This window comes from Telmatherina bonti (genome assembly GCF_933228915.1).
Source record: "Telmatherina bonti genome assembly, chromosome: 8".
Taxonomy (NCBI): Eukaryota; Metazoa; Chordata; class Actinopteri; order Atheriniformes; family Telmatherinidae; genus Telmatherina; species Telmatherina bonti.
The window spans coordinates 12,979,471-12,991,480 of record NC_136626.1 but is presented as its reverse complement, the minus strand read 5'-3'; the positions used below and the strand labels follow the sequence as shown (position 1 = coordinate 12,991,480).

The 12,010-nt window shown below is 39.0% G+C and overlaps 1 protein-coding gene across 2 annotated transcripts in view; it reads right to left on the bottom strand.

Moving 5' to 3' along the window:
* nek7 (NIMA-related kinase 7) overlaps nucleotides 1-12,010 on the bottom strand; it is a 62,983-nt gene that overhangs the window by 23,768 nt on the left and 27,205 nt on the right. For both annotated transcript variants that reach the window (XM_079244650.1, XM_079244651.1), the window contains exons 3-7: nucleotides 11,243-11,377; nucleotides 9,878-9,940; nucleotides 6,141-6,251; nucleotides 965-1,073; nucleotides 38-145 (exon numbers count right to left, since the gene is read on the bottom strand). In XM_079244650.1, the coding sequence (XP_079100776.1) occupies nucleotides 38-145; nucleotides 965-1,073; nucleotides 6,141-6,251; nucleotides 9,878-9,940; nucleotides 11,243-11,377 (526 nt within the window). The remainder of the gene's footprint in view (nucleotides 1-37; nucleotides 146-964; nucleotides 1,074-6,140; nucleotides 6,252-9,877; nucleotides 9,941-11,242; nucleotides 11,378-12,010) is intronic.

The window sequence follows — 12,010 nt, the reverse complement described above, 5'->3', positions numbered from 1 at the left end:
CACACACACACACACACACAACACAGTTTTATGTTACCTAGAGAGTGAGCAACGGTTGTTTTGGAGCTGAAAAATCTTCCCAGTCCCAAGTCTCCTAGTTTCACTACTCCTGTAGCTGTGATGAATACATTGGCTGGTTTGATATCTGAAACAAAACAAAACAATATGTTTCCCAGTCAGCTCTCATCACACATGAACGCATTCCAAACATTAAAATATATTTTGAGTTAATGTGGGTGTTAGCAAGCTGTTTTCTGAAGCAACGTTAATGTGACCTGCTTTGGCCTCGGAAATTTACTGCTCTCGTATAGTTGTAAGCGGCTTCTGATCGGGCCGTCTCTGCTAAGTGGTTGTTAAAGCTCAGAGCACAGGGTTCATTAGTCTCTCAACATCCAAATCAAAGTCAGTCAAAACGGAAGTACATCAACCTGTGACCAAGAGTGTGTCTTTGAATGTACAGCAGAGTATACATATGAATCCAGGACTTGATTAGACTGGGCCCCACTGAAAGCACGAGGGCTCATAAACACTGGGATTTCTGGCCAATGTATTCTTTAACACCTACATTTTAAGCCTCCTCTCATCTGACACAAGGCGGGTCCAGTTAAAGAAAATGAAAGGCTTTTTAAACTTCATTTTTATTCTTTTTTTTTTTTTTTTTTTCTGATGCAACAATGTAGTGTTGTATGGTGAAAGAATATCACTCTGCTTCTTAAAAAAACATGAACTTGTAAGAAATGTAACGTATCACTTTAAATGTTGATTCAATATTTGGTGCAGTTTGATAATACACACACAATATTCGTGGATTTCTTGTTGCTTCTGTGCTAAAATATCAACAAACATTACTTTGGAAGAATATTAAACATTCATAGCGGCTCTATAGAATCACATAACTTACAATAAATTAAATAATTAATTATTAATATGTGTGTGGGCAAGCGGATGTGTGCAGCAACATTACCTCTGTGCATCACTCTCCGGGAGTGCATATGTTCAATTGCTCTGCAGAGCTGGACAAAGTACTTCCACACTGTTCTCTCTGGGATAAGCCTCCTGTGCCTTTTAAAGTACTGTAATAGGTAGATGCACACACACATACACACACAGAGAAAAACATACAGTAGTTAAGAATAAACTTGTATCAAAATGCATTAGAAACATGTTGATTAAACAGTTGGATGTATTTTGTAGAACAGGGGAGAAATTTAAGATGGTTAAAAAAAACTTTATATATGTGTGTTTTTGTACAGTATCCCACATTCTGACTCCACTCTTAATGCAACCCAGACCACTCTGTTGTCTGTCTCATACTAAACCAAGCTCAGTCTCATTTTCTCTACAGTCGACAATGGAAAGCACATGATCTTTAGAAACGGAGAGAAAAAAATTTGTGGCACATCTGGCACACATGGATTTTTTTTTAAGGTACAACTTACAGTGGCACAGTGATATAATTTCTTTTTAAAGTGAATATATCATTTGTATATATCAATCAATGAATCTATCTGGGTCTTCCGCGTGATACATAAAGGCAACAACTGATGATAAGAACTCCTCCCTAAGCAGCAGAATAGCAGCAGCGCAGCCTATGAAAATGTTTTAATGTCATCATCAGGATTTTATTGGGTGTTGTTAAAGCTCTGGTTCCAGGAAAGAAAATCAAAAAGCCTGGATTTTAGCCAGCTTGTTTGAGAGCTGTGCACATGAGGATTGCAAACCAAGTGTTTAGCAGACTTTTACCAAGCTAAAACTAAAAGTGAAGCACATGCTATGTTGGTATTCTGACCTAAACAACATCATAAAAAAACAAACATTAATCAAGGAACAACATCTGAATAAAAATGGCTCCTTCACAAAATATAATACCCCTAAGTTCATCCAAGAATATGAATGTGTCGAATCTAAGGCCTTTTACTCTTTAGCTTTAAGCAACTTATTAGTAAAAAGGCCAGAAAAATGTTTTTGTGTGTTTTTCTGTTTGTTTTGGACAAGAATAAACAGAATAAATGTTTTTAGCAAATGGTTGAGATGTTAAAAAGAAGACATTAAAAATAATGTTACAACAACAAAATGGTAAAATTTGAAACATTATTGTTCTAACACTTAGTTAGGTTAGAGCTGGTTAGAGAGGGCTCAGCCGGGTTTATTTCAGTAACTTTTTAAAGAAATTCATCAGAGTCACTGCAATTTATCTCTACCAAATAGTAGACCAGGACGTTAAAGGGTTAAGCTAATTATCCCACTCAACGTGCATCGCATTAAAATCCAATCTCCCTTCACATTTATAAAAAATGTGTAGAACAACATTAATAACCAACCACTTTAAGACATGAAGGCTGAACAGAGTTTAAGCTAAAAGGTTACACAGTTTTGCTTTACAAAATTATAAATGCATTATAAATTAATTAAGTGGAATTAATTATTGAATAAATTATAAGTGAATAAATAAATAAAGCTATAACTATGCCTGGTCCATGATGTCAGACCCACCAAGTTATATATAACGTAATGGCAAATGAAACATTTTGTATTTAATATGCGTGGTGCACCAATTCAAGGCTCAAAAACAAATGGCTACATGCATGTGCAACAAATAACACAAGCAAAAACGCTGCTTCGGTACATTTTTTCATTACAATAGAGGCAAAACATAAACCTGAAGTATTATATGGTAGATTAAGAGGGTACCAACATGTGTGCACTGCATCTGTGAACTGCGTGCATTATAACCTACTAAAAAGTCATCAATCAGTTGCAATACCGAATAGGAAAACTTTGCTAATACCGACACTGGACACAGACTACCAAGTTACATAAGCAATCTACCACACACATGGCTTCTTTAATAAATCATGTCCTCCAAAGTCAGCAGGACAAACACACTGCAAGCTTAAACTGACTGCAGTTTCAAACATGAGAACATCCTTGTTTTCTGCTCAGAAAGTTTTTCTACAGTACAACTAGAAGATAAAACATCAGTGGAGTCTGAGCAAATAAAGTGCAAACACACAACAGTTCAAGCACTGATTAATGGAAATACAGTGTAATTAAAATTAAAAGCATCTTTCATGTCTACATTTCAGATTGAGGTGTGGACTGGACTGGACCAATGAGATGCCTTAGTTCTTCGCTTTATCAACCATTCAGCCTTAACATCTACTGCTGCGTGGGATCATTGTTGATTTAAAATGACCTTCAGATGTTGCACATCAAACCCTTTAATCTGTTAAAAACTTTGTTATACAGAGGAGATTACTTTATAGTCAGCTCAGTGATTGCAAGGTGCTGCGGTTCTGTAGCTAAACAGCTAACCAGTTTGTGTAAGACATTTGTGTTTTTATGTGGCTCGTTTTTAGCCGTGCATGTTAACCAAACACCTCCACGTTGGTCTCACTTATCAGAAGGACGTCGCCCCAGAACTGGTGCAGGCTGGGAAGTCTCAGCTCTGCTGCCATGTTCTTATTTAGAAAGAAGAGGGTTTCTCTTATTAATCATTCCAAACAAGCCATACTTGTTCAAACTTTTACATGGACGTTTACATATTTACATTATTTATAATAATGTCTTAATATACAACCTTTAAAATTCAGACAACTGGAATTTATTTTACAGGTGAATTGGTCTCAGAGATGGGGAGATGGTAAAGAGTTAAAAAAATTTAAACATTAAAGGAAAGTAAAAAGGTGAAGGTGAAAGATACAGAAAATATGAGATAGATGGAGAGATGAGGAAAAGGAGGGATAGACCTTGGCCTACATCCAAACAAAGCCTCAGTGAGGAGCCATTCTTTCCTTGCCCTCCCATTTCCATATCAGAGGACCGTTTGATGTCAATGGGGGAGCTCATAGACACCCACCAACACCCTCTTTTCTATGCCTTTAACAGCAAACACTGCACATGCAATATTCTGTAAGTGCATGCAAATCAAGGACCATTTGATTTCATTTGAATTCTGAGATGGTCAAAAAGAGAGAGCAACAGAGTAGGGAGGAAAAGGGAGAGAAAGGGGGGAAAATGTGGAGGATGAGAAATCAAAAAGAATAAAAAATGTTAAATTAATTTATCACGGGGGTTCTGTTTTACATATGGCACACTGTATGAATTTGTTTACTGCACAATAAGGCCCAGGGAGGGGTAGCTGAGATCTGACTCAAAACTCTGGCCTGCCACTGTTACACCGGAAAAACTAATTATTGAGTTCATTTTAGCAGTGCAGAAGAAAACTGGTGCACAAAAGAGGCACATGCATATGCGTGCGTCGGTGGCAGACATAGGGACACGACGCAACCTGAATACTATCAGCATCTGTGGTAGCTTAGCTAAGAAAGCAGTGACACAGTGGTTTCAACCCACCTCTTCGAGCTGCCATGTTACATCCTTGTAAAATGCAACTCAGAACATTTGCGCCAATATGTGCATCTATGGTTGTGTCTGCACGTACTTTGCTTACATAGGCTATATGTGTTGAGTGAGCGAAAATGTGTGTGTGTGTGTGTGTGTGTGTGTGTGTGTGTGTGTGTGTGTGTGTGTGTGTGTGTGTGTTAGGCCTGCCATGTTCACTCTCTTGTACCACTAATCCTCGCCTCTCCTAATTTGCTGTGTTGAACTGTGCAGATGTGGAGCTGCTGAGTATGACTGCAAACAGCTTGTCAAGCTGTGCTGATACAACGCTGCAGCATCATTTATGCATGGGAGAAGACCAGGGTTTTTTACATGCACAACCCTAATTTGCTGTACTGGCAGGTTTTTATAATAACTGAGAGTTCGATCTATATCGTAGACAAAAAACTGGAAGAATCAAGGATTTTTCTTTTTTACTGCCACTGCATTTGAAATACCCTCACTTCATCTTCTGGTCCAACTCCATTAAAAATCAAGCATGAAAATAAAAAAAACTACCACATTGTAATTTAGTGGTCAACTTGGCACATTACATGTTGTGTAATTTACACAACTATAGATACGCTTTCACTTAAAGCCAGTTTGATTTTACTGATTTATAAAAAGTCCTAACCAAAGTGGACCAAACATCAGAGACTTGACATCTCGCCAGTTTTTTGGGAAAAATATAAACTTTTTGGCTCTTTTTCTCCCATATCTTACATAAATTGTAGTTTAAATCTGTACCTGAGTGTAAATTTATAGTTTAAATCTCAGCATTTATTGTCATACATAACCCCCTAAACACAACACATGCTGAAACTTAACAACCATTAATTATTGGCTACTCTTAAAAAATATCTCTTTCACAGTCTTGGCAGATGGAAACGTATTTACTGGGATGAAAGTAAGTTGCAGGGGGCCTATAGAAGGATGACTCAGGTTGAGTCCAGGTTTCCAGGTACTCAAAAATCCTGTTACAACCACAAAACACAAGCTTCATGCAGTTATTCCTAGAGTTATAAAAATACATCATCTACAGTTTATTACTTGTGTGCCAGCAACAGCTGTTCAAAAACTGTATGTTGTGTTGATTTTACATTACATTAGCCCTCAGGGTCCATGTTTAGTTATTTAAAGGCATCATCAGAAACTATAGCATCTGTGAAGACTAAACAGCCTGAGTTATAACAGCCTATAAGCAAAGCAGTGTTTAGAATAGTAAATATATTAAAAACAAAAAAGGGCCGATAATTTAAAATATTTTCATGTGTCCCTTATGTTGGAATGACTGTTTGGCAGTATTTTCACCAGAGGACAGGGCAGCGTTCAGATTTCACCTCCAGATTCTGGCATTAGTTTCAGACAACAGCAAACATGCAGGATAGTGGAGGAGATGATGATAATACATTCTCAGTAAGAGACACAGAAAGAGGTGGTGCAGTTGATGGCAGGGGTTGGTGCAGTTATTAAACACATCACTGCTTCTTCGTTTTCTTTGTTCTTTTCGTGGGTGACACATCTGCTATACTGCACAAGACTGCCTCCACGGTTTCTGGAGGTACCACTCTTTTTACTCAGTCCGTGAAAAAGCACAGAAAAACATGCAGAAGACAGATGAAAAGCTTTGTATCAGTCTTTTCCGTAGAGCATAAATGGGCATTAATCAGTGTCCTTGAAGTCTCCTGGGACCACATATCAGGTGTTACTTCTGCATGCATTGTTTGCTAGTGCAGCTGTTGTGTAGAGTTCCTCACCCTGATCATTTGAGAGAGGTCCCCGGCATCGGCTAACTCCAGTACTATGTTCAGCTCATTTTCCTCAATAAAAGATGCATGGTACTTTATCACATTGGGGTGGTTCAATTGCTGATGGGAAAGAGAGAGAAAAAAAAAGGCATGTCAGTGGGAAAGGGGCAAAGAGAAGACATGATGGTGACACTTTGTCTTTCATGATATTCTGATCACATCCCACTGCTTCTTGCCAACTATTACCGTATTTATCATCAAAACAAGGTTATCAGACACAACAGAAGTTCTATGTCATGTGCATCTCACTGTACTTTCACCACCAATTAAAATAAAATGGTTGAAACTGTAAGAACAATACAGTTTGGGTATGTGTGGACTTAATGAGATGGTTTTGTCCTCAAGTGTGACAAAGCTGGGTGACATGTCACAACAAACCCCTGTCTATGATGACAACAGCCTATGTGTGCGACACATACACACAGATACACACACACACACACACACACACACACACATACACACGCCTGACAGGCTGACATGGCTGGCAGTCAGAAAAAACAAGCCTCCCAGGCTCTTCTTTAGCTTAGATTCCTTCCTGTTGGTTGGTCAATAAGGCAGGAACAGCATTCCCTGTAGTAAACAAAAAGTTTCTTTCCATCCAGAACAAGAGATGGAGGGGGGGGGGGGGGGGGGGGGGAGAGGAGTGATGAAGGGAAAGAAACAAATGACAGAGTGACACAGACATGGAAAGGGGATGAAGACAGGGCAAGGTGAAGAGAACAAAGGCGAGGATGGAAAACAGAACAGGAGATGGATAAGGTAGGCTGGGTTAGAGAAAGGGGGGAGGGAAAACGGAGAGATGGTGATATGTGGAGAGTTGGAGCCGTGATGTGAGCAGACGGAGCGGGGTGACACGCGTCCTCCGCTTGGCTCTGCTATGCCTTCTCTGCTGTGATTAAAGAAATGTTCATGCTCTGGATGATGCCAAGAAGAGGGGAAAGGAGAGCACAGTAGAGTACACTACGCTACACTACACTCTCAACTTCATCCCTCCACAATCCTCTTCCTCGTTCGCTGTCTTTCCCTTCCTCATGTCTCCAGCTTTCCTTCTCCCTCCCTTGTCCTTTTCTTTGCCAGATGTATTTTTGGCTCAGAGTGGCAGTTCTGCACAGCTCCACACTGTAGCACCGCCAGGGAGTGATGACAAGTACCCCCCCCTCCTCTCTCTCTCTCTCTCTCTCTCTCTCTGCCCACGACAACCCACTGCTCCTCCACAACTTGGACCTCAGGCAAAAGATAGAGAAGAACGAAGAGATATGTTAACATGCAGATGTTTATGTTAATGATGGATGGGATCCTACTGCAATACAACAATCATTCATTGGGAAATATCGCATAGAGTCTTGCATGATTATGTAATTACACATGCTGGCTGAGACCCAACAGCGTGTGTAATTACTTAATCATGCAAGACTATGTGATACATTTCTTGGGCTGGTGATGGGTTTCAAAGAAAAACAAGATACAGACAATGACACAGAATTAGGTATGTCAGTAAACTGTGATGTAATTATACGTCATTGTGTAAATCTACAGAAACAGCTGGTTGAAACATGAGCGAAAGTGTTTGAACAGATTTCCTGACATACCCCAAGTTTGTGAGCTTTGATTAATGTTGCAAAGCAGATCAAATCACAGATTTCTTGTAGAAATCAATGCCTTATGTTATGTGACAGTTTTAATTTAATAACTTTGGAATTAAAAAAAAGGTAGATTAACCAACAGTATATTTTAATTAATAAAAATTTGTGCTACCTCTAAAGAGTGTCTAAATTTGTTAAATTTACATCAGGTTAAAGCAGCTGGTTATTGTCAGCTCTTTGTCTTTCCAGTAAACTAATGCTTTAATCTAATTAGATGCAGAATCCAGACATGCATGCACACACAGCACACATTATAACACAGACACTTAGCTCACAAAACACATAATCCGATGGACACAAGTGGCTGTTGAATGAAAAAAAAAAGGTTAAATTTACAGGTTGAGATGGAGATAGTTATTTTTGGAACCAACATCTCCAAAAAACTATAATTTAGACAAAAGATGGAGTGAGAAATGAGACCCTGAAGTTGAAATCATCATGCCAAGGCAAGAAACCACAGATGAATGAGCAGACACAAACACAGACAGACAAACAAACAAATAGGCACACTGTTGAAAGGCTATGACTGACTATGCCTGTGTGTGCGAGAGTGCGTGTATATGATCTTGGGCGACTATGTGTGTCATTCCAGGCGGCCCATGCCACCGTGCCTCTCATTATTCTGATTTTGCTGTGTCTCCTGTTGGCCTGTCTACTGCAGGAAAAGGCAGAAGGACTGTCTTTCTCACATTCAGTCCTTTATTATCAGGCTGGCTTGGCAGAAGCAGGGCCAAACATAACTTCCATGTTCACTAACAATCAGCTTGCAGGATGAAAAGACGGGCATAAAAAGCTTTGAGTAGGGGAAATGAGGCAAGGGGAGGAGACAAAGGAGATGGATATAAAAACACGGGAGCTGGAAAAAATGGGCCAGAGGAAAGAGAAACAAGCAGAGGGGAAAAAAAACTGTGTGAACAGGATAGAGTAAGAGGATGCATATATGGGGAAGGGTGAACAGAGAACACAAGTGAATTACATAAGGAAAATAAAAAGCAGGCAACTGACAGTGTGACATTTAACCTCACCTCGACCCCTCTTAGCAGGCCCAAAATATAAATCACTCTATCTGTGCTGTCACATTCAGCCAATCCAATGGCCTCCAATTCTCTCTGGGATATCATTTGCATCTAAGCATCTTTATCCTGGACTGGTCCACAGAGCTTTAACGACGTGTCCGAATGGCACAAATTAATTGGTTTTGTTCTTGTGATACATACAGTACATGTACACACACGCACACACAGAGAAAAGAGGATACACAGAGGCAATTACCACCAGAATTGCATGCATGCATCTATGCACGCAGTCAAACAACAAACACAGAACTCTGACACATTCAGGATCTTTCAGACAGGTTGAAATATTGGAGCTGTCATTAGTTTGTTCATTAGCGTTTGAGAGCAGCCCAGCTGACACATGTTAAAGATAGCTTAACAAATGAAACCACTTTATTTGGGGGAGTGGGGTGAGGGTGGGGGGGTTACTAGCAAAGCTGGATAAAGAAAGATAAAGAAAGGGGGGGAGACACATGAGAGACGCTGCTAAATTTCCATGCTGATGCACTGCTGCCTCACTCAAAACATTTTTAAAGATTAAAAAAAAAATACTTCTGGCATTAAAAAAGGAGCCAATAGGAGCCTGGAGGGCTGTAACACTGCTGCATCTGCACACACACACACACACACACACACACACACACACACACACACACACACACACACACACACACACACACACACACACACACACAAAAACACACACACACACAAAAACAGAAACACAACACAAAAGTAATACACATGTACAGTACAGCCGCACATGCATACTCATTCACATTCATATTTGTGTGCGCAGATACCCCAACAGCCCCCTGCGTTTGTAACCATCAGAGGAAATGCACGCGCACACACACACAACACACAAATCCATGCCGTCTGGTGCAGATCAATTGTTTTCCTGTGGTGGTGGGTCTCAGCTGAGGCACCTTAAGAGAACAGAGTACAGCGCATGGCGCCGTCTCCCTCTTCTCTGGTTCTTTACCTTAAGGAGATCTATCTCTTTGATGCAATCTTGCCGAGCTTTGGCATCCATCAAGTTGAATATCTATCAAGAGATCAAAAGAGGAGAGAGAGGACAGAGAGGGTGTTATGACATATTCAAAAAATTGTAAGATGGAGAGATACAGAGAAACTGGAGGGAAAAAAGCACAAAACAGAACATGGTTGCTGTTATCTGGAGGGTGGCACTGGAGTGACTACAGGTGTTTCACATCTGAGTAACATGCACATATCCCTGTGTAAGGGGTATTTGAGGTTTGTGTATCTGTACACATGCTCAATCATAGCAGCACATCCTCTTGTCAGTGTGTAAGTGTATACAAGTCAGTGCAAACTACAGGTATGTGCATGGAACAATATCTGCAGAATTATATTAGAAAACCTGGATTACACTGTCATATTGTGGCTCAAATGCAAATAATTCATCATTTTAATTAGCTGTGTGGAGTTGTCTGATTCCAATAATAAATAGGAAATATATTTAACTGTCCTAACATTTTTTCAGCATACTAAGAACTCCATGTTATGAGACTTTCTTGAGTTTGATTAAGTTTTACTTGTGTGGGACAAGCAGCTAAGCTGATACAGCATGTGGTCCTTTGGATTGTTTTGGAAGCTGTCATTTGAAACAGTTTAAACAGGACAAGCCTCTTAATGTACCTTGTAGATGATGCAATGAACAATTACTGCTAGTTATCACAAGCAGACCAATCAGAAAAAAGGAAGCAAACATACATGTGTCATTACATAAAAGAATAGGGCTGTGACGATATGCTTTCGTCCCGATTAAATTCGATTCCAATGTTTTTTGGGTGCCGATTCCATTTAAATTGTAATTCTCATGATTCCTCGATATTGCTGATTTTTGTAGACTAAAAATGAAAAAAAAAAAAGCTTTTTTTTTTTTTTTTGCTTGTCATTTTTCTTGATTTCAATTAGGAAAAAACAACACAGTAGCCAGACCATCATTCTGCTGCTATAATGCCCAAGAAGACAAGTAAAAAGATCAATAAAAACAATTTTTTGGAAAAAAATGACAAAAAAATTATATTGGATTATTTTTATTTGTTTAAAAAAAATAAATTACTTGACCCAAAAAAAAAAAAAAGTTTTGGTTTTTTTTTTACAAAAAAAATTATTTTAAAATTGTGAAGAAAAGAATCCCCATATTCAATTTTTTATTTGATTTTCCCACCCCTATAAAAGAATACCAGCAGGTAGTTATTTTCCACTGAAGTAAATCGTCTTTGTATCTGAGGCATGTTTCTCGACCTTTTGTCAAATTAAACTTTGTATAAATATATCTGCGGCATCTGGTATAAAAAAAGAAACATCTGTTATGCCTTACCTGAACTTTCTTCAGGGCCACTGATGTGTTGTCTAGCAAGTACCTTGCCTGGTAGACCTCACTGAATTGGCCACGTCCAATCTTCTTTTCAATCTGGAAGTTAGCCAATGAGATGTGGCCCATGTCTGGTTGTTGCTTTTGGAAAGAAAGACAAGAAACTTTTAGCATCTGCAAACGAACACACGGTAAAGAAAGAGCAAATGAAAACAAAATATTTGCAGACGTTTTGTAGTACACATATATTTGTAGTTAAAATGTCAATAACTCCACATTTCTGGATGAGGATAAAAAGTGAAGAGCTAAAGGATGTGGGTGAAACTGTGGTAAGACTGGTTTCTCTAAGTTGTTTTACTGAGGGGCTGCTGATAATTTAGGCAGCATTAGACCGATGAGTCAAGCTGTGAAAGCTCTTGATAAATGTGCATACACTTAGCTCCAGCACCTCGCTAAATACCAGAATATATCCTGTTGTTCCAACTGGAATGCAAAAATAGATAAAAGTTTGCTCTGTAAATTTAAAGTTGTGAACTCACAAGCAGCCTGTTAATGTGTTATCAGAGCCAACAGGTAGCAAAAAGGATCTGATAGTACAATTTTACCAAAATATGCTTGTATCAGTCATAAACTTTTCATTCCTTCAGTGTGTCTTTTCTGTTCCAGTTGAATTTAATATGTTCATTGATAATACTTGTATAGAAGTAAAATCTGCAACAACAGGCTAATAAATTCTTTTTGGCTTCACGGCTGCTGTTCTTTAGTTAAAACAGC